This window comes from Onychostruthus taczanowskii, unplaced genomic scaffold (assembly GCF_017590055.1).
Source record: "Onychostruthus taczanowskii isolate IOZ18803 unplaced genomic scaffold, ASM1759005v1 scaffold13, whole genome shotgun sequence".
Classification (NCBI taxonomy): domain Eukaryota; kingdom Metazoa; phylum Chordata; class Aves; order Passeriformes; family Passeridae; genus Onychostruthus; species Onychostruthus taczanowskii.
In genome coordinates this window covers 6,298,956-6,322,392 of record NW_024498462.1, presented here as the reverse complement: position 1 = coordinate 6,322,392, position 23,437 = coordinate 6,298,956, and the positions used below count along the sequence as shown (strand labels likewise).

General features: G+C 40.8%; 1 protein-coding gene across 2 annotated transcripts in view; it reads left to right on the top strand.

The window, feature by feature from the left end:
* Window positions 1–23,437, top strand: part of GRIA3 (glutamate ionotropic receptor AMPA type subunit 3) — a 143,688-nt gene that overhangs the window by 60,858 nt on the left and 59,393 nt on the right. For both annotated transcript variants that reach the window (XM_041396396.1, XM_041396395.1), the window contains exons 4-6: window positions 3,826–4,013; window positions 20,482–20,535; window positions 21,978–22,139. In XM_041396396.1, coding sequence (XP_041252330.1) covers window positions 3,826–4,013; window positions 20,482–20,535; window positions 21,978–22,139 — 404 coding nt within the window. The remainder of the gene's footprint in view (window positions 1–3,825; window positions 4,014–20,481; window positions 20,536–21,977; window positions 22,140–23,437) is intronic.

Sequence of the window (23,437 nt, the reverse complement as noted above, 5' to 3'; positions counted from 1 at the left end):
ACTTGCTTCAGCTCACTGAGAGGCAAGCTGGGCAGTTGTTTGGTTCTAGTTTTATTACTGTATTTACCTTCAACCCGATCATTTTGCAGGCTGTTTAGATGAGGGCTAGCTCTTTGAATTCATCAGTATTTTAAAAATAAGCCAGACAATGGCATATTTGAATGTTAAGGCCAGGATCATCTAAGCTTTTAGTGGTGCTGATCAGATTGACTTGTGAGATTGCACTCAAAGATGACAGGAGCAACCTGTGTGTTACATGACCTGGCAAGTATTGCTACAGCCATCACATGACCAAACTATTCTTAAATCTGTAATGCCAGCTTGTTAATAACACAGTGCAGAGAAGAGACGTGCCTTCAGATGAACTAACCTCAGAAACAGTGCTTCCAGAAAAATGCCTACCTTTCATCCTACTATTTTTCACGTCCAAGATATGACTAAAAAAAAGGTTGAAAGATTACATTGGGGTCTAAATAAATTTTTCTTGTGTTCTCTATTGGTGTTAATGACTACAGAATGAGTAGCCACTGAATTTTGGTGATGATATTATGGTCCCTGTTTCAAGATAATCCCAAGTTTTTCTTGCCTTAACTAATATTTTTTGGCTGTTTTGACAGAAGTAGTATGAACTGGCAACAGTATTGCTGAAATCCCTTCCTGCACAGCTTCTCCACAGACCTGTGGTGAATTATCAGTTCTTTAGTGTTTTGGAGTAAATGTGATGCACACCAGACAAAGACTTCGGGCTGGAGGTAGTTGCCATGGCTGGCTGTTGCCTTCTCCTTTAGGGGGAAAAAGATGAGAGGTACCTGTAAGAGTTCTGCACCTGCAGGGGGCTGATAGGTGAGCATTCATGTGTGTGCTGAGGGCAGGGTGTGGACAAGCACCATGTGCAGGCCTGGTCACTGACCGTGCACACAACACGGGAAATCATTTCCCTGTCTGTTACCCACGCAGTGCTCCCAAAATGGCACAGCTTGCATTGTTATGCTAAAGAGAAAGAAAAGTTCACATTTCAAGATAAAACAGTCCTTTTAGTTAAACAATCATACTGCTTATGTAACAGCTCTTTTAATGGTAAAGTACAGCTGGAGCCTGGAACATGTTGTTTACAGAATTCGCACGTAATGGGTAACAATGTAAAATGCGATAAATGGCGCTGGAGGCATTAGACCTGGGGAGAGACCTGAGGCTGGAGCAGTGAGGATGCAGGTGCCACCTTCCTGAGAGCAGGAGGCTTGAACCAAGCTTTAGTAAACCAGGAGAATGGGCTCTGTAAAGGTCATCAGAGGACTGGTGTAACGAGCTGCTGCAGGAAGAGCAAATGGTTCTTAAAGCAAGGATGGGAGAGGGCCCAAGAGAGAGGAGCTGGCACAGCACTGATGGTGCCCATAGGGAGGATTTCAAGAACTGGCAAGGGTGGAGGGGACTAAGATGGTGAAGATTTGATGTGACAAGGAGAAAGAGGAGGCAGACAGAAATTACAAAGCTCTGGAACTTTCTGGTCTTAGTTTACTGTAATTGTATTTTCATGCATAGGAGAAAGGCTGCTGAGTAATCTTGCTCTTTCTTGAAATGGTAACCGCTGACTAATACACATGCATACAAAAATACATATACTCACACCCACACAAACATGCAATTGCACAAAATTAGGAAAATTGCCCAACTTTCTTCTGAGATATTCAAGGTTTGACAAAGCAAATTCTGACTCAGTGTTAGCTGAAAAACGGTGTCTTCACTCCAGCATATTCATTTTCCTTCTTTCCTTGAGATAGTTCACAAGCTTTGTATGTGTCATTAGTAAAAAACAGAGCCATAAACAGATATATTTGAAGTGTCAGTTTTTCATAATAATTTCAACTAATTTGTTCAATCTGGAGTAAAAAAAAACCTGGACTTACGGACTGTTGTTGTTTACGGCAAGCTCAAGGTTCATACTTAGATGTTATATAAATGATGAAACAAAGTTGTAAATATTTATTACTGAGTGAAGTCATGTATTTTCAAAAGCACATCTTTGTACACAAAGCATTTGTAAAACCCCATTAGTGGTATTTATGTTTCCACATAAAAATTCTTCATTTGCAGCCAACTAAGTATCTTAGGCTTAGATCTTCCTGCTGCATGTAATGCAATCACAATGCTGTCACAGACATCACAACCATTTTTGTAAAATATGATGTTAAGGAAGACTGAGTTCATTGTGCTATACATATGTAAATGCCTCTCTTTCAGTAGTCTCAGAGGAAAGAAGATGCCAGAAAGAATTCTCAACCAGCGTACATATTAATTGTCACCACCTTTCATGGGATAGTAAAGTGCATTCATACAATGAAAAGCATTAAGAGTCAAGGAGGCTGCACAGGGAAAGTGAGGGCATTTGAGTGAGACCTAAGGAAGTCACACGGTAAATGATGATAATCTAATTGTAATCCAGAAAATCATTCTTCCCTTGTTTGTGTCTGTAATGAGGTAATGGTGCAGCTCCTCTGGCTTCAGACAGCCACTACAAATTTACAGCAGGCTATGGAAGATCAGGCTGCAGCACAAGTTCTTTGTTTCCCTTGTACCTCTACAAGGATGTCTGAGTTCAGAATAGCTATTGGTGTAATTCGCAGCAGTGAACATGTTGTTCCTCTGTAGCTCAAACTCCTTTCAGTTTCAGAGAACTGGTTATCACAGAGCACGATTAAGTGGTTGTTGATCCTGTATGTTTATGTGGTTGTGTGTAAGCTTTTCAAATCTGGCTGTGGATAGGAAATCCACAGTATGACTAAATAATTGGACTGAAAGTTTTGCATTATTATCTGAACAGAAACAGCACTCATATGGATATGCTTCAGTACAATAAGACTCTACTGAAAACCACTGGGTGTGCTTGAAGTAGATGACCTCTATCTTTGATTGGCACCTGCTCAGGATTAAAACAGTTAGAACTATGCACAAAATTAAATTTTCTGAACGAAAACAGGTTCCCAGCTACATACTAAAATGAAGGGATGCAAATCAATATCTGATGATTTCTACATAAGCATGACTTGACACAGATTCTGTCTCTAGTTCCACCACTTTTCACTTAGGAACCTGACTTGGGTTCTGCCTTTCGCTGAGGCACAGTTGTTCACAAGAGATTGAAATGCTGCTTGCCTCTGTCATTTCCCACTGTGTAGTCCTTGGCTGTTCCGTGCTGCTTCTCTCCTGCATAGAGGATGCTAACTGAGTTGGTATTACCTTAATGAACACATTGAAAGTGTGGTTTAATGCTGCTAGACTCCATATTTAAAAACGTTTTTTGAAATCAGAGTGAGTATCAGTAAAGTACTCTCCTGTGGCTGTGGCTCCAGTGACCGGTGCAATGACTTAATTGACATTCTTGTGCAGTGCTTGGATCCCTGCCAGTTAATGACCCATTGCTGCAGTGTGCACAGGCAAATCACCCCTTTTGTCCTGCTCCTCAGGCTGATGGACCTCTGCCCAAGTAATGGCTGCAGGCTCCTATTCTCAGCTGGCACAGACCCCAGCATGCCCATAAACATCCCTGAAAGGATCATAATATGGTATATTGGACAGATTCTGATATGCCTTGCGGTGATGTACCACCTAGATGTTCTGCTGAAGCTGGTGACTTTGCCAGTGGCATGGCTAAAAGGAGAAACTGGTCCCTACGGTGCTGTTTTCTCAGTCAGTGAAGCACTTGCAGGCTCTCAGCTAATCTGTGTCCCTTTAGATGATGCAAGTTTTTGTGAACCCTTTGTCAAACATTCAAAATAGCTTGTATTTTTGTTCTGCTTTTAAATGGTTGTATTGTTTCTTCCCCCACAGGATTTTCCATTCTTCAGGCAATTATGGAAGCAGCAGTACAGAACAACTGGCAAGTGACAGCCAGATCTGTAGGAAGCATAAAAGATGTTCAAGAGTTCAGAAGAATTATAGAGGAGATGGACAGACGGCAAGAAAAAAGATACTTAATTGACTGTGAAGTAGACCGAATCAACACCATTTTGGAACAGGTATCTGCTTTTCAGAAATTGTGATCTCTCTGTGACAGACATCATCAATATTTCCAGAACCGCTTATTTCTAGAGATTATTAAGTATCCTTTGCAATGTGAGTCCCAACAACTGGCCAGTTGCCTAGTAAAATTAAAATGCCACAGTGATGCTCATAGTTGGTGGCAGCACTTACATGTAACCTACCAGGAAGCAACAACTGGCCAGTTGCCTAGTAAAATTAAAATGCCATAGTTGGTGGCAGCACTTGCATGTAACCTACCAGGAAACATCACTGTGATATTTTTTCCCAAATGTTAATAATGAATAATTTTAAGTAGATAAGGAACATAGAACCTAAGCTGCCAGAGTAATATCACTGGAATCGAGGCTGCTTGTAAGGATTGCAAGACACGTGCAGTTTTTTAAGTAGAACATGAAACAAGAAATAAAAAACCAGTGAAGTATCACAGAATCATCTTAAAGAATTCCCAGAAGGAAATCCTGCTAATGAAAAATTCGGCTGGTAGTCCAGACAATTAATTAGTACATTTTGGTACATAAAGTCCTCCCCTCTGCACAGCCAGTGCTGTTGACAGGCTTAAATTGTGGGTGATGGAGTCTAAGCACCTTTGTGGGCCAGATGCATCTGGAGTGACTGTTTTGCTCTTCCAAGGCTTTCCCAGTGATTGCTTTGCCCCAGAGGAATGGCTGTACCCTCTGGCCATCCCAGGGTATTGCCCACTCTGCCTGTGTTGGGGGTTGTGCTGTGCAATGTGCTTGAAGAGGTGTAGTAACAGCTACAAATTGTCAGAAGCAGACACAGGACAGTTCCCTGCTGCCTGGGCTCACAGTAAAGCTGGTGCTGGTGTGGCACCAGATCCATGCTGCTTGGTTAGTCACAGGCATGTGGGAATTCACTTGAATTAAGACTGAAAAACGCTCTGATTACTGCCACTTTGTAGATTTAACTGTGGGTTCATAGCATGGAATAGATCAAGACATTCAAGACATATGGCACAGATCAATAACATTTAAATTTCATGAAGCATTAGCTTATCTCTTGGAAATGTTGTATTGTGAACTACCAGCAAACTGACCTTCACTGCCATAATCCCTGGGAAACATGAAAAATATATTCACTGCCTTCCTTTTCAAAATGTTCGGTTCCTGTCAGGCCTTGAGGTGCATCACTGAGGGTCAGGCTGTGGGGACAGCCAGGTGCCATAGCTGCTGCTGACAGAGCAAGGAAGGAGGTGCTCAGGAGAACAGGGCACAAGCTGTGCTAGTCCCTAACTCCGAGAACTGGTGTGGTTGTGGTGCTAATGCACAGCATTGCATTTTATGCTGTATTTTTAGGCAATATGGTGAGTGCTGTCCTAAAGGAAATTCATACTAAAAAGTGTAAGAAACTTCTCTTTTTTTTTCTTTCGTTTGCTCATGTTCTTGGAAAAGATGCAAAACACCATACCTACCCACAGCCCACTCTTCTGAAAATGCTGCAGGAGAGCACTCCTGAGCCAAGCTGACAGAGCTCTGTGGGCCCCCTCTCAGCTGAGAAGCAGGCCTTTTGTTTGGTCTGACTTCATTTACATTTGTTCTCATTTTTTCTTCTGTTGTCCAAGTAAGAGGAAAAAAAAGTCAAACCACTTCAGTGCCTAAAAGGAAAGCTGTATACCAAGCAAACCATGTAGCAAAAACCTGACGACTCTTTTCTTCCACTACTATTCTAAATTCAACTCTAGTGAATTTTAAATTTTGTTAAATGTATGATTTGGTCTTCTGTCAGTGTGATCAGCATCTGTTAAGTAAAAATTTGCTACTGGGGTGTCCAGGTTTCCCCAAACTCTACAAAATATGCTGGTGCTCCTGATGCTAAAAATATCTCCTGTCAACAATTTCCAAAGGTTTTTTAATTGGATACTGAAAAACAGTGACTTAAATTTGTGCAGGGAAAGTCAGTAATGGTGGATGGACCCTAGGTCGATAGCTGAACAGTTATTGTTTGTAGGCTTTTCCTTCCATCTCCTCTGCTTACCCTGTTATCTTCTCATAAAGTAGTTAAAAGTTTTCACAAACATGTGTCATATTTAAATCCATCCATCCAGTTTGCTCAAGGGAATGGAGAGTTGTCTTTTTTTCAGCCAAGTGTGTTTGCTGATAGCATAATATTGAGGGGAGAGATAAGTCAGGATTTGCATATTTCAAATCTAGCGTTTTATTGCAGTTTAAAAAGTCAATTCAGTGCTATGTGTGGAGTCTAGGAAGGCTGCTCAGCTGAGAAGCAGTAACATCTGAGCCTGTTACCTCTTGCTGATGCACATTTGCAGATGGGTTTGTTTTTCCCAGTGAGAACAAAAGGAAGCCAAGACACCCTACCTGTCTGAACTGCTGTGTCAGAGCACTGATGGACAAACTGTGTCCATAGAGGGCTGGTGCAGGCTGCCTCTACCCAGCTGCTTCTCCATCCCTCTCCCTTTTTTGGCCTCCTAGGAGCAGAACTCCAAAGGTCAACCCTCCCATTAGTTTCTGGGAGTGCTGCCTCCCTCCAGAGAGGGAGTTTATGTGGTTACTGTGTGGCACCTGCTATTTCACTCTGAGTCAGCAGCAGCACTTGCCAGTGACCCTGGATTTCAAGGCTTAAATAGAACTTATTCAAGAAGAAAAGTCATAGCAGAAATAAACAGACTGTAAACCACTAAACAGTCTACACACGCACTGAGTTTGCTATCAGACTTTTGGGCTCTTGGCCAGCCCATTCAGCAAGCTTGTCAGTGCTCTGCTCCAGGAGCCATGTATCATGGCTTTGTGTTAGTGCTGGGATTCACTAAGTGACCTCTTTTCCTGCATCAGGCTGGTCAGTGTGTGCACTTCTCTTCCTTTGATCCTTTTTTCAACCAGTTCAGACCAGAGTATACATCTCTTCCAAAAATTCAGGCTCATCCAAAGACAATTACACATCTGGGGATTTCCTTCTGAGATTGCAGGTCATTCTGGAATATTCTGTACCTTCCTCCAGAGAGTCAGTGACCTTGAGTATTCTGTGTGCCTTTAGCATATGGTACATGTGTGTATGTCCCTACATTTCCAAGACCTGTCATATGAAGTATTTCTCTTCTCAGGGCTGTCTGTACCTGATCTTCCCAGCTGTGAGTATAAGATCAGGGAAAGAGGGCACCTCAGCTCCTACTCTGCCTGAGTAACCTGTTTTGTGCCAAATTTCATACTGCAGGCTGATTTGTTTTCATTCCCCATTCAGAAGATTTTGTGGTGCGCCTTGTATTTTGTGCTGGAGGTAGATACCCTGCCCACACCTCTTCAGCTGTAGACTAGAGGGAAGCAGAGAAATCAGTAGTTATTCTGTAAGTTGCCATCTGTTTGTTCACCTGCCCTGTAGTTCTATAACCCCTGAGCATGTGGATCTACATCCCCCTTGCACAACAATACTATATCCAATTCAATCTACTGGCCTCTCAGGCATACAGATAGCAACACTTATATCATGCAAAATTCATAAGCTCCCCACACTTCTTGTCCCTTGATGCTAAAATATTCTATATTTCTTCACAGATAGATATAAAATTTTGTTCTCATAAACAGAAGAACATTTTCTTCTGAGAGCTAACAGTAAGCCTTAGCCTGTTCAACCATGTATTTAGAGACATGTTTTTGAGTTAAGAAATATGTTTTTCTTATTCCCAGGATAATAAGCTGTATTTCAGACTAGAGTGGCTTTATGTCCACTTAGAAGAAAATCTCCCAAGGGCAAACAAGGAGGAAGAAACTCCATTCAGAATCAAAATGGTGAAACTTTACAAAAGACCTGTTTATTCCAGAGACTGCCTGCTTTTATCAAAAGGATGCTATCTCCAAACTTAGTCGTGAAGGTTAGGCTCCAAGGCAGTGTCTGTATTAAGTGAAGGCATCTCACAAAGCAAAAGCAATATTACAGTAGAGAATGCAGTCCCCAAAGTTTTGCAATGACAGCCAGACTGTCAAAGACAACTTAAAGTGAAGCCTCTGTAGGATTAAGAAGGGTAATCTGATTGACTGAACTCTGTGCTGTGCTCGCACTGACTGTGACAACCTTCGAGTGTGAAATTCTGAGATTAGGATGGAGGTGTGCAGGGTTTCTGTACAGCCCCAGCTGCATCTCTCTGCAGAGCTGCTCGGATCTCAGAGGAGTGAGCTCACTGCACAGCAGCTTTCACGTTTGGGGTGTCATAAGAATAAACACAGAACTGCAGTATTGGGTTGATGAACAGCCATTAAAAATAACAATAGGGAAAACTGTAATTGAAAAAATTCAAGACCGCTGTCATGTAAACTTCCTGGTTTATGTGTTCCATTAGAAACAGATGATCTGGTGGGGGTTTGCCTGTGTTCTCCGTAGCAATTTAAAATACAATTGCCCACAAATCCAGAGGGTCACTTGAAGCAGAGCTATGAGTAGCTTCAGCTTCTGCTTTGCTTGTGAAGCCCAGCAGTGCCATGTCCTCTGAAGGCACTGTGCTGCTCAGAGCAGACCCTGCAGAGCAGTGTGCCTGTCACCTTCTCCAGGGCTCAGGGCCACAGCTGTGTCACTGGCTGATTTTATCCTCTGTCTGCAGCTGTGTGGAGCAGTGGGGTTCAGCTGAGGCTCCAAGAGAGTATCTGCTTTGTAGACTGTTGTGTAACATCACACTGAAACTGGTACAGTTCATTTTTACATTTCCAATGAACTAGAAACTTAAAATTTAGGACGTTTCTTCATTAGATACCCATGAGTATTGTTGAAACCAGGATGTAAAGCAGAATGAAAGGTCACTTATTTCTCTTCACACCCAGCGAGTTTCAGCAGCTCCCAAGTCCATATGGGCATATAGGGAGGAAAGGGGAATTACTTAGGTCAGGCACCCTCAGGAGGTAGCTAGCAGAAGAGTCAGAATGGGGATAAGTCAAAAGTGACAGCTGTATCTGCCTTAAAGGGCCTGCTCCTGTCAGCAGAAACTCATAAAGGGCAGGAGATGAATTGCTAAAGCAGAGAGAGTAACGTCTTGGGTTAATTGCCCCACATACAGCACATTTCACACTACCTGAGGAAAGCATTTCCAGCTTGTAAAAAGGAATGTCTCTCCAAAGCCATCATCCAGATTTCATAAAACAAGCCAGGTTCTAAATGACAGGAATTTATAAGAGCATTATTAGTCATCCTGCAGAATGATTGAAGTAATGGCACACAAAGCATAAAAGTGTTCAAAAGACATTAAAGCACAGTTTTAAATGTATCTGATCAAGTAGTAATAATAATTAATCCAGAAACATCTCACTGTAAATGTGGAAGCTGCTGTATGTGGAAGATTGCTGCCAAGCTAACTATTGTTTCTTGTGCCAGGGGTGTATGAACCTGAAGTCACCACTGGAGTTTTTATTTCTCTGTGATTGTAGCAGTTACTCATTTTATGTTTTATGATAATTTATGGAATATTAATTCACACACCAATGCACACACATGCATCTGCTTTTAATACTTTGCATATTTTTACCACAATATTTGTAGTATTCACTTATGCTGTTACAATCACACTTATATGGCAACCTCTGCATTGCCATTAAATGTACAGAGAACCAAAATCTTTCTTCAGTTATGCTATTCCAAGTACAGAGTCAACCACTATCCTGAAGATGATATTTAAATTGATATCACTGTGCTCATACAGAGATTGTATTTGCTTTCAATTTCAGTTAATAGGTAGCTGTAGAAGCTGAATTTGCTGCATAGCTCACCTGTCTATTCAGCTTTTCAGTGCACAGAAATGGTGCATGTGTTTGCCCTGAGCCCTCCGAGGGTCCCCCTCACTGCTGAGCCTGTGTCCACACTGAGCTGCTCCGGTTGTTACCCTCGTGCACAAGTCTCTGCAGAGGTGCAGAGGGCCATTGGCCCTCACCTTTCCCAGCCGTTGTATTTGGGGAGCTTTGGGAGCAGATGGACTCATGGATGATTCTTGTGCCATATCTGGACTGGAGGAGGGGATTTGGTCTTTCATTAGTTCTACAGATATTTTTTGAAAACAGCATTCACAAGAAGGGTTAAGGCACAGAGTATTTGAGGCAAAGGGAGAGCTGGATATAATTTGTTCAACATGTGATTCCCTGAGTTTTTGTCTTTCCCTATTTGTACATCTCTCTATCTCTAATAGCTTTGGGAACCTTTGTCTCCTCTTTTAAGCTCCTGACTGATTTTGAAACCCCTCACTCAGTCATCTCTTCCAGGTCTTAAAAATCAGTTTGTGTATAAGTTGCTTTGTTTCATTCGTGGCATTTAAATGTGGTTCTTTCTTCTTATACATAAAGGATAAGCCCTTTCATCTTAGCAGACATTACCTTAATTTCTGCATCTGTCTCTCAAATAGTTTAATGCTTGAAACTCTGCTTCTAACCAAAGCCTTTCCTTAATTAGTTTCCAAGGCAACCAACCATCTTGGCGACAATTCAGATGAACCAACTGCAGGGAGAGGAAGGAAACACACTATCAAAATGAATAGTAATAGCACAGTACCACTGTGCAAACAGGCGTTGTACATCACCAGAGACAGCACGATAGTTCTGGTGTCTCATCAGTTCATTTACAAGGAAAGAAGTGAAAGAAAAGCTGCACAAGAGTGTGTGTCTTTTTTCCACAGCTCACTGAGCTGGGATTAATGGCTTCAGTGTGATATGGATCACGTATCTAGGGGAGGAGGAGAACCACTGGGGCTTTCCAGGGCCCCTCGTGGACCAAGGTGTTCCCAAGTGCATCTCACAGAGCACAGTTCCACTGCAGTTCAGAGAGCAAGATTTTCAGAATGGGGGCCACCCCCTTGGCTTTCTGAGCCCAGGTGCTGGTGGTGCAGTCTGGAACACCCTGAGAGTTCACAGCTACAGTCTTGAGGGGAGACATCCCAGAAGTGAGGGCCAGAGGTGTGATCCAGAGCTGTGGTGTGTTTGCTGCAGGCTCCAGGTGGGTTTGGATCAGGCATTCTGTGGCACAGTACATCCCAGTCCAGTCTCTCACTCTGTAATTGTACATTCATATGGGATTCCTGTCTCTTATCCCCTCTCACCTGTGCAATTCCATCTGTCTCTGGGGAGCAGACTGAAGACATCAGGGGGAGCTTGGACTATTTTTATAGAGAATCAGGCCCTATCAATCAGCTCAAATACAAACTTACCCCACAGTATCCAACCAGTCAGCTGGAAAGCAGTGTAATAATTTTAGAGAAAACTAATGTTCCCTGGCTTAAAAAAAGCCCATGTTACTAAATTAAATTTGTTCGTGTCACACCATAGGCATTCATGTGGAGGTATAATGGTGTATGTATTATTGGAAGCTCTTTCTTCCAAAATGTGTAATAAATAAAATTATCAACAATATACATAGACCCTTAAAAATACCTTAACTATCTTCTATGCTGGGAAAATGCATGTAAAGAATCAGAAAAGAAAAATATTGCTGTATCTCTGTTACCTCATATGAGTAAAACAGTCGGCCCTGCTGCATAAACTAAACCTGGTAAAAATAAATTAACTCTTCATAATCTTTTTTAGTTCATGGTTTATGCACCAAGTTATATGGGAATATTGCAGAGAGCGGCTTATAGTGAAGCAGAATAAACCTTTCAGACTCTTTGAAAGCATTGAAAAAAGCAAATTGAGTGCAATTCCAGTCACAGTAAAATGCTACTTATAATAAAAAAATAAGAAAAAGTAACCTTGTCTTTCCTAGAGGAGATTGCACTGACTATTTTTTTCTTAATTTTGTAGGGCATTTGAAAAGGAAAGGAAACGCTTAAAAAGGAAAAAAAAGAAAAGAGAATGGCTACTATTCAGTATTTTTGGTCTGCTTGAAAGCAGTGCTCTGCAGTACAAAACCCCTTCCAAAAAATTCTCGTGTGAGCACTGGGACTGAATTACTGCGACACTTCTGGGTTATATCCAAATAATAGTTTGAAGTGATCCTGACATGCAGTAATAGTTTATATAAGCAGAATTCTTTTTCCAAGGACTCTTGTCCAATTCCAGGGAATAACACTGGGATTTTACTCTGACATGCTGATGGGAAGTATGGAGAAAATGAGAAATTTGTGTGTTTTTAAAATGAAAACTCTGTGACTCAGTTTACCTAATTTCTTCCTGTCTTCCCCCAGTGAATATAGATCCTTCTACATTTTCAGCAGCTAAGACTGAAGAAGTTTGTGCTGTGGGATAAGAAAAGAAGAAATGAGCATTGTTTATGTGTGTCTGTGATTGCAAGGGTGTGCTCTGAAGGGTGCTGGATGTGCAGTTTCGTGGAACTGAAAGCCAGAATGGGCAGTTGGATATTATCTATATTATCTCCTGTACCACAGGGTTTGGGCACTCAGCCCAAAGGGCACTAAAGAGCTCCAGTTAGTGATGTGGATACACCATCAAGCTGTGGGACAGTGCTGAAGCACTTCTGGCTTCTGCAGAAGGTTTGGACAACTGAGAATAAATGTAATATTACTATCATTATTAGCAGTCTTTGTGAAAGTGACTTCAAGTGTTGTGAAATTTAGGGAGGCACACTAAGCTAGAAGTCATCTTTGGTAGTGGTGGTTTTGATCTGCCTGATATGGACTTGTAGGTCTGCAAGAGCTGCTGAGGAGCAAGGAGGCAGCAGAAGGAAAGAGAGGGTATGGGAAGCTGGAAATGGGGATGGTGGGACCATTGGAGCTGGCTGCGCTGTAGATTGAAGGAAATGTAACTGCTAGTTACATAATAAGTTGCTAGAAAAGCAACTTATCTGTGAGATCTAAAGCCTCTATGGGAAATTTTAGGTGAAATTTAAATTTCAGGAGAACTTAGGATTTTACAGAGGCTTGAAAAAGTACTGGAACTTCCTTGAATGTTAAATCATCTTTCATGATCATTTCTCAAGGGAGGATATTTCTCAAAAAATATTCTAGAATGACATAGTCAATTTAAATATTGTCTCCTTAAAATTACCTATGTGTGAAAACCACTGCTGCAGAGTAACATATGTAATAACTCATTTGCTTCCCATAAATACAGCGGAAAAAACTCCTCCAGAACGCAACTGGATTTTTAGTTCATTACTCTTACTTAAGAATCTAAAGAATTCACTAATTAAAAATTTCTGTGACATATCTCTTCAGAGAAGCTGTCTGGGAACAAGTATCTTTTCGTGAAGGTGTCTTGGCAAAATTAGGGGTAAAGGTCTCAGCAATTTTGAGTATCCTTTTCATATAGCACAAAGAATTTCTGTTTTACTTGTAACAGCCCCTTGTATCTGATCTTGTTTTTAGTGAACTAGCTTCGAGTGATGAAAGATGGTTTAAGTTTTGATTATTTTTGACATGAAGGTCTTTGTATTGAAGGATGTGAATTGTGAAGAGAGATGCAGTCCTGAGAGATATAACACTGGTTTTGTCTGTCTGAACAAAGAAGAAATTTTGGTAGAAAGTTTATTTCATGAATTTTATTCTGTTTAAAGAGTAAATAATTTTGATTATGAATGGCAGTTACCAGAGATCATAAAAGTCTTCATCTCTGTGTGCTCTGATCTGATGTTTTGCAGTCGAATATGTCCTTTAACAATAATTGTGCCAACAGATTTATTAATCTGACAATATTGCTAAGTCATATCAAGGAAAATGAGTTTAAGAAAATTTTTTCAGGGCACAGAAGATTTTGTCAGCACAGTGAAAGAAATTAGGGGGAAGTATCCTGCCCTCAGAACCAACGTTGCAGTTTGTGCTTTTTTTTTCTGAAATAATTTCTAATGTAACCTTTTATGCACAAATTAAATGTGAATTCCACTACACAGTCTTCAATCAGCTAATGTCAGATTAGTTATGGTAAAAGAAGTTTTAGCCATATGGAGGGAGAATGAAGCACGGCACAGCTTTCAGATGTTGCATTTCATTACCCTCCAAGGACTAACATGTACAACCATAATCTATCTGGAGATGGCCTAAAAGCAGAATTTCACTCTTGATGTGACTGTCGTGAAGGAGAGAGGCAAGGCAAAGAAGGACACCAGAAGGGGACAAGAGGGGGAAAACCTAAAGAAGTGCTTCAGAGGCATCAAATCCCTGCTTGCTCCAAGCACATTTTTGTTCTTTTCTTCCAGGAGATTCCGGTTCTCTAGGAGAGGATCTCCCGGGAGAGATTCACTGCGGAACAGCCAAAAGCTGTTTGAAGAATGTTTTATATGCCCAAACAAATGATCTTGATATTGTGCTGTAGAGAAAAGTGAGGATTTGGTTATAAAATGTAGGCACAAATGTATAAGGTGACAGTAGTATGAAAGTGAAATTCTTAGGTCCATATACTGCACAAAAATACAAAATAGGACTGTGTGGGAGATTTGTGACATTCTCTAAAGGGCAGGAAGACTCTGAAATGTTGGATGAATTAATCTCAAATATATATTCAGTTATTTTTATCTGCAACAAATAATATGTGTGTGGAATCTTCATCTTAATATTTAACACAGACTTCATTTAATATTTAACTCAAATTTAATATAGTACTCATTCTTCATATAAATGAAATCATTGTTTACTGCATATTTTACAGCATCACTATCCCTGGTGGCCAGATTCCTGTCCCATTAATACCAAGTGAAGAGATAAATTGCCTTCCCTGGGATTGCACTACAGTTACAATCACAAGGTTTTGACCCTTTGTGTGAGGGAAGCAGCTCCTACAAAATGTGGAAATGGTTTTGTCTCTAGCAGAATTAAAGGCAGGACAGGCATCACTTGTTTGGCAGTGACAGACCACCAGTAGCTGGGATGTGTCTTTTGTCACCATGAGATTGTGGTTCCCGTGGAACCTCATATATTGCCACTGGTGGTGTTGGTGTGATAGAAAGAGACAAAATCATGACACCAAAAAAGCCCTTTTTTATGAATATACTGAGAGAAGGTTGAACCTTGTCTAGTGTTTATAATCCTCAAAGGGAATTTGGTCTTCCTTCAGAGGCTTGTGTGTAAATTGGAAAACAGGTGTGTGGGCTCTGCCAGCTTACAGTAAAATTGAGCTACTGGGGTTACAAGGGATCTTATTTTTACTGTAGTATCTGGTTAGATGAGAAAAGTCCTGTTCCCACAGGAGAAGTTTTGTTTTCTGTTCTCCTGTTTTTCCTAGTCCTATCTGGAAAATTTATGTGAGAAAGGGTGACCTGTGCAGAGCAAACATAGTGAGGAATGGTGATGTGCTGGTGTCCATTGCTCACTCCAGGGGTGGCTCCTGCATTGCTGTTTGCAGTGCTCTGAGGCAGAGAACGGCAGTGCCGTGGCTGCAGAGCCCACGGGCAGCTCCCCCCGTGCAGGAAGGGTCTGCACGAGGCCAGGGAGAGGACTCTGCAGTGTTTCACAAATTCCTCCTTTTGCTCAGGGGTAGGAGCAGCACTGAGGTGCAGAACTTGCAGGTAGCACTCAAGAGAGGTTAAACATCTTGCTAACATACTGACAACTTTTGGGCCTTGCCTTCAGTTTCTATTAAACTAATTGGATGGTCACCCTGACAGTCTGTTCCTCTCCTTTCTTCATTTTGTCCTGAAGACAAATTAGCTGGTACCACTGGTTCCATAGGGTGCTGCATCACCAGGCACAGCTTTTCAGTCATTCAGTCCAGTGTAGGTAGGAGCTGCTCACATCTGAGATAGCTCAGTAACTCAAGTAACTCCGTCCTCAGAACAGAAATGCTTTCAATAGGGCTAGGAGCTAGAAAACCTGACCTGCTAGCCAGGTGAGAAGACAGTGTGCTCCACAGCAATTTAGGCTTGCCAGACTGTTGTTGCTACGCTTGATATCCCTCTGTTCCCATGAAGTGCAATCAACACTGATAGCTCATCCTGATGACACTGTTAAAATTGTTTTATCCCTGAGTCCATTTATCAGTTTTACTTGTTTGCTGTGGTTGTGTGATCACTTCAGACATTTGCTCACTGCTTTGAAGGCAAAGGTGTAATAATTGTATATCTACAGTGAGGTGTAAAGGCACATTACTGTCTAACTAAAGGTAGCTAAGTTCTCCTGTCCTCGGAAATGTGCATGTGCACTTGAAAAGCAGTAGACTCTTTTTCAAGAGTAGGCTTTTTATAACAATGGAACCCAAATTAATGGACAAATAACCTCAACACAAACAACACTTTTTGACTCTGATCTTATGGGAAATTTCATTTTGCTTACTACTGTCTTACTAAAACATAGGAAAGAAGAGCTCTAGAGTTAACATTGTCTCATTGTTCCCAGATATGGTCAAAATGGAAAGACACATTACAGCAGGTCAGATCTCTGCCTGTCATTCCATTAAAGTGGCATATTTCTGCCACTTGTCAGGTATGAAAAGCACAGTAAAAATTTTCAGACTTTCTTTGTGGCAATACTGTGTCAGCATCAGTATGTTATGGAAAGATCTAATAGACTCATAAAATATTGTGGCTTTGAGCTGTAGATGAGGTAATCTGTACTTTTGTGATCTAGTTTTTTAATTTCTTTTCTCATTTGTAAATAAAGGTGAATAAGTCCTTTAGTCTGACATCCTGGTCAGACTGAACTGACCAGATGGCAGTGGATTCAAGTGTGGGAAAGATATGCTCCTTACAGGTATTAATTAGACATGGTAGTTTCCTTTCAGTGCTGCCAAATTCGTAATAGCTGTTTCTCTCACTAAAAGTGCAAGCATATCCTCTTAGCTTATATTTTTCAATGCCTTTTTAAAATTAAAGCTCACAGAGGCAGGAAGGTAGATTTAAAAATGACTAAACTGCTGGGCTTAGAGGGTTGTGGTCAGCAGCACAGAGGCCAGCTGGAGGTTAGTTGCTATTTGGGGTACCCTGAGGGTACTGGGGCTAATCCTGTTTAACCTCTCTCTGAGTGATCTGAAGGGTGTGGGATGGAGTGCAGTCTCAGCAAGTGTGCAGATGATACCAGGTGAGGAGGAGTGATGCACCAAGTAGTTGTGCTACAATACTTTGGCAGGCTGGAGAAGTGAGCAGGGTGGAACCTCATGAAGTTCAGGGAAGTGGAAAGCCCCACACCTGAAAAAGAACAACCCCATGCAGCAGAACAGGCTGGGCAGAGGCTTCCTGGCTGGAAAGCAGCTCTGCAGAGAAGGATCTTGGGGTCCTGGCAGTCGAGCTGGCCACAAGCCAGCCCTGTACTGTCACAGCGAAGAAGGCCAGCAGCATCCTGGGCTGCACTGGGTTGGCATGGTCAGCAGGTCACTAGAGGTGACCCTTCCTTTTCACTCTGCAGTGGTGAGGCTGCATCTGAAGAGCTGTGTACAATTCTGAGCTGACCAGCGTAGGAAAGACATGGGTGTCCTCATGAGAGAATTGTCATTATTGCTCTAGAAATACCACTGTGGTTCATACCAACTTTATATTAGCCACTTAATGGCTTTAGTGCTATCTTCCAAAACTTTAGGAAAAATCTGAAAGAGCAAAAGATTTATAGTTGCCTGTTTGTTATAATGATGACTGATGAAGTGGGAAAAAAAATTGTCTTTATGTTTGCATTCAAAAAATAACTCCCCTAGGTAGAAGGAAAAGTAAAATTGCCAATGGTGATTTAATTTGTCAGTTGGCCATATAGGTCTGTACTTCAAGTAAGCCTGCTGCTGACCAGCAGATTTCACATTTATTTTGAAGGCAGATACATTTTAGTTATGTTCCCTCTAGATGTTCTCTTAATTAATTGGAAATATCCAAAGAGTTAATTAAAAACACAAACTTTATTTGATTCTATATCAAACCTGACATTATGATCTTTTTATCTACAAAGCAAGAGTTATGTGGGATCAGAAATCTGAATTATTCATGATGGTTTCCAGCTATTTTTTCTCTTCTCCTTTGTTCAGTGTAAAATCTTATAAGCTTTTCTTTCAGTCAAGGTGAAAGCAATATTAAGTCTTGGAAGTCAAACTTACGAAAGACATGTAGCTCTGTGAAATCCTTGCCCTGTAATCCTGGCTTTCTATTCACCACCACTATTCAATATCCCACTTTCTGTATAAGCTTCACAATGTATCAGCAGTTGATGAGATTTATTTGTTATACTCCTGTTATACTGTTATACTTCTGTTTTCCTTCTTCATAAAAAAGCTTTATCCATCACTTGGCTCCCCTGGGAGTAACACATGTCTGTGATTGTTTCTGCTGGGTTTGCTAATCCAGCAGCTCCCTTCAACATGCTGGACAGTTGGTGCAGGGTGGAGAGTGAGGGAGAGTGAGTTGTACTTGTTAAGATTTAGGACAGCTGTGTAGTGTGTTGTGAATTTGAAACACATTGTTAAGATCCAGTTCAATAGTTATGAGCCAGCGTGGTCGATTGTATGAATAGAAATGCTGTCAGGTCACTTCTGAAAGATGCTTTATGAATTACAGCTTGACTGTAGTATGTTGGACCTCTTAAAGGTTTAATAAACAGAGGCATTTTGAAGACATGACAACAGAAGAGACGAAAGTTGAGTCTGATCTATGCTAATGAGTCCTACATTTGCTATTTCAGTGTTGCTCCTGATGCCTGTAGCAGTTCCATGTATGTTTTTCTTACAGCCTCTTACAGACTTCATCTGTGGTGATATTTTTCTCTTAAATAAATACATTTCTGAGTAGAAATGTAAAAGCTTTCTTATTTGTTGTTAGGGTTAAAACCACAATTGTTATTCTTAAATAAGTTGTCTCTAACCTGCCTTTAAGGTGAAATTAAAATGTACAGAGAATTCAGTATGCAAATAGCATGCACACCAGATGATCTGAAGGAAGCCTGCACATTTCCACAGAAAACAAATGTGAGTGTAGGAAAGCAGATGCTTTCTACCAACAGAGTGTACATACAGTTCTCAAGAGGACTTGAACAACAGTTTATTTTCAGGCTGCTGGAAGTATGCAAATTCCTACAGAATTAAATGTGAATTTAAAGGAAATAGCATCTATTAAGGACAATACTATCCAAAGAGGCAATTGGGAACTTAATAATTTAATCAAGAACTTGAGCAGGCTCAGCAGTATATCTAAAGTCAGTGTCTCAAATGTCATCTGTTTTTAGCAAAGACGTTAAATGGTTATGTTTTCCTTTAAAGTGTGGTCTTTGGAGTGTGTTTCTCTGATCATGGAGTAACTTTGTATGGTTATGTATAGATTTGCAGATGGTTCATCAAAAAGCATCATCTGTTTGCTTGAGCTGCTTGTAGGACATATACTATGACAATGCTTGTGTGTGTTGACAGCATTATGTTTGCTGGTTTTAACCCAGCGAGCCTGGGTAGAATGGATTGTGTCCTGACATGCATGCAATCAGCACAATTATAAATTAAATTCTTACTGGTGGATGTTGTTCCATTTGATGGCTGTGGGACTGGATGGATGTTTCTGAGGCTATAATCTGAAGGCAGAGGCACAGTTTTGCACAAGTGGCATTGCTAGTGAGTCAGCTGCCCGCTGTGTAGACATGGGAAGTGTTTGTTTTCCTTCCTTATGCAAAAGCACAGGACTCCTGGAGTGGAGGGGGCACACAGGATGGCAGAGTTCAGGCTTGCCAGACAGTGCTGCCTCCACTGTTCCCCATTACCCTCAGAGAATCCAGCTGCTGAGTTCATCCTGCTGCCCTTTTGTCCCTTAGCAATTCCATGTAATGACTGTTTGTACAGAGAGATGCCCAAGTGAGGTCAGCCAGGGCAGGAGATGTTGCTTAGTGGAATGTGCAACATAACATTTAGTGGCAATTTTGACAAAACATTGTAAGGTCAGATGTATCCATTTAGATGCACCAGAAATGACAGGTTTTCAGGCCTTTTGGAACCTGTCAAAAGGCAATGAAGGTCACTGCTTATAACTTTGGGAATTTAACTTTAGACATTCATACATGAAAAGACTTGGCCAGGGTTCATGTAGGGAGCTCCCTGTACAACTTGGAGCCTGCCCAGCCATGCTGTGCTAGTACAGGTTAATAAATATAGTAAGATATAAATAAATAAATGCATAAAGAAAGATATAAAGAAAGATATTTATATAAAGAAATATATTTCTGAAGATATAAATAAATAAATACAGTAATAATGATGGGCTGTGTCCTGCACCTCTCCTACACTCCACAAACAAGGAATAAACTAAACAGGAGTTTGGGTAGATACCATATTACCTCATTTCAGAGCAGAAACAATAACCGATAACTAAAATTAACCTGGTCAGCAGGGAGGACACTGACCACAAGAGTGAATTTGCCAGGTAAGGTCATGTCTGCAAGCAGAGTCTTCCCAGCCTTGGGAGTTACTCTTTGTTGTACTCTGCCCGTGTGTTTGACAAACACAAAGGGCAAACACAGATCTTATCTGTAATGCCACACGTCTGCAATACTTGTGCTGCCCATGGATTGAACATGGAAGATGAGCAAAATGTTCATTCTCTGTCTCTTTTCCGCTAGCTAAGAGTCATCTTCTTACAACTGAATAATGTGTGACGTTTTTCTCCACACAGGTTGTAATCCTCGGCAAACATTCTAGAGGCTATCACTACATGTTAGCTAACCTGGTAAGAACTTTTCTTCATGGAAAGTATAGCTGCATTTTAGAGGGTAAAATATTCTGTTCAGGTTGTGGAAACTTTAATCAGGAAGTGGAAATGCATGGATGAGTACTTGGATTTTGAGAAATTGCTTCAGTAAATACTATAACTAGTATGTCATCTCTACTCAGTTTCTTTTGTCAGAAAATGTCATGTCCTCTACTAATTTTAAAGTAATAATTTAACTATGTATTTTTTTATCGTCATAAATTAGATGTTTCTGTCCTCATAAATTGTGACTGTAATTTTCTATAAACATATTTTGAATTTAAGCACTGAAGGAAAAATAATTGTAGCATGCGTCTGTATAAGTAGTAAAAAGCTGCAAATTAGAACAATTCTATCAAGTAAACCACCAAAGCTGTTTAGCCTTTTTTTTTGTATTTCAGAGTGTAGGGTGTGCCTATGTATGTGCTGACCTACCAGGAAGAGGCTGTACATTTCTATCTGTATCAGAGCTTCTTCTGGAGAGTAGGATTGACTTTCAGGGGTGTTTGTGATGCTTTTGAAACACCATCTACTTAAATTCCTTACAAAAAGTCTTGTAATTAATCCTGCAGGAAGACTCATTTTTAGGTTCTACGCCTACTGCAAGTAGAAAAATGTGAGTTTTTCCAAAACTCTCACTTTCTAGTTGGCAATCCTAATTACTCAAAGGTTCTCTGTAATCATTTTTAGGTGTGATTAAAGCAGAAAAGACAAATTTTTAAATATCCTTATTTAGTATAAGTACTGTATGACTTTAAAATGCATCATTTTGCATTATAAGAAGCAGACATGATCTCACTGATTAGCTCGTGCATAGAAATACAGAGATTCTTATTCTGGGTTGCCTTTTAGTCTGTGTAACCATTGACATTCAGATAAACATGACTGCAATCAAGTCATACTAATCAAAAAGACTCCAATTTACTGCCTCAGGTATAAATAACAACAGAGTGGGAGAGAATCATCCCGTTCTGCTTGCACGTGACATGCTGAGTGATGCTGCCTGGCAAGAGATGGAGTGGTTTTCTTTCCCAGCCCTGAACCTCTGTGTTCACTTTGCTGTACAAATGGGATTTGAGGTCCTTGACCAGTTTTCATCATGATCAGGACAAAAGAGAAAATGGTACTTCAAGTTTCCCTGCTGTTTTCTTTCTGACTGGCAAATATTACCTACCACATTGCCACAACCCAAAAGGGAAGTTTTCTATTGCAAATAATAAGAAAATGTTTTAAATTCTGTTCTATGCCACTATCAAAATCCTAATTGTGGTAGTAGATGTCTCCTTGGTAGAATATTTTCAGCTAACAAGAGGGACATTAGGCAGTGTCCTTTGCTGCACTTGTAGCAGGTAAAACTGAATCAGAGGAAAGTGGCTTTGGATGGCAATGATTCTTTTTTTTTTCTACGTGTGTCCTCCCAGGGTTTCACAGACATTGTTCTGGAAAGAGTAATGCATGGAGGTGCCAACATTACTGGATTCCAGATTGTTAATAATGAAAATCCAATGGTTCAACAGTTTCTACAGCGCTGGATGAGGCTTGATGAAAGGGAATTCCCTGAAGCCAAAAACTCACCATTAAAGGTATTTATTGTAACCTATCAGTGATGGACATGATATGCTTTTAACAATTCTTTGGGAGTTTTTGACCTCAGATATATGCATGAGTATGATATAGATCCCTAATGAGAATATGTCACAACATTCACTGTCCTTCCAGAAGAAAGAGGTAGAGGTTGTTACACCAAGTGCCCACCGTGGTGGGAGCTCCTCACAAGCAAAGACTTGGTCTTGCAAATCCTGTCACTGTGCAGTGGATATAAAAACTTATAATGTGAACCTCTTGAGTTAGTCTTGGGCTGGATATGCGGGCTAGTTAGATGAGGTTTTAGATGCAAAATGTGGATTACTGGTCCATTTTAATGGTAATAGAGAAGTTGACATGCAAAATGAAGTAGCTCTGGATTCACTAAGGAGCCACTGCTGCCTCCTAGTTACTACTGGCAGTTACCTCATAATGTAAGCCTCTGTTTTGCACCACTGTCCTTTACTTAAACAGCCTGGCTATTAAAACTAAAACCAATAAAATTTTTCAAAAAATTTTTGGATGAAAGTCCCAGGTTCACCAAAACTGTCACAGATTAGAGGAAGTAAATGCACCTGTTATTAGGAAACCTGCAACCTCTTACTTTCTCACCTGGATTTTTTTCTGCCTCAGCATCTCTATCATAGAGGGGGATGCTGTTCAGTGTCCTGTGAAGGAGTGCATCAGGGAAATTCTCTCCAGGCACAAAAGTCATAAAATCTTCTAGGAGCACTGCATATTAGTAACATTCCTTCTTTCTTGTCTTCTTTTGGTGGGATCTGTTCTTTTTCACTGCTATCCATAGGTGAATGAAACCTGGCTATGGTAGTATATAGCCTGGTTTCTCAGGGCAGCCAAACCTAAAAACCACTGCCCTGACAAGACAGTTCATGGCTTTCATCATGTTTGATTTGGGAAGGACACGTGCAAATTGATGGAACAGATTTGGAATTCAAAATTACTTTGATAAACTGGAGTAATGTGTCGGTGTGAGTAAGGCAAAATTCAGGAAAGCATTAAAATACCAGATAGGAAGGTAAAAAAATCTAGTTCAGTTCCATGCATGGGGGACAGCAGGGTAGGAGTAGTAGCCCAGTCTCTGGGCTGGGCTAGAGACAGAAAAGGAGCCGCTTACAAGGGTCTGCTCCTTCTGGCAGTGCCATTCATTAATGACTGGTGCCATTTGATGAGATGCTGTTCCATCCCTGGGATTGTGTCATTTCTGTGAAGGAGGAAAATTTTCTTAATCCCACACCATCTCACAGCCTTGCTAGCATTTCAGAGGAGGCAGAGAAAG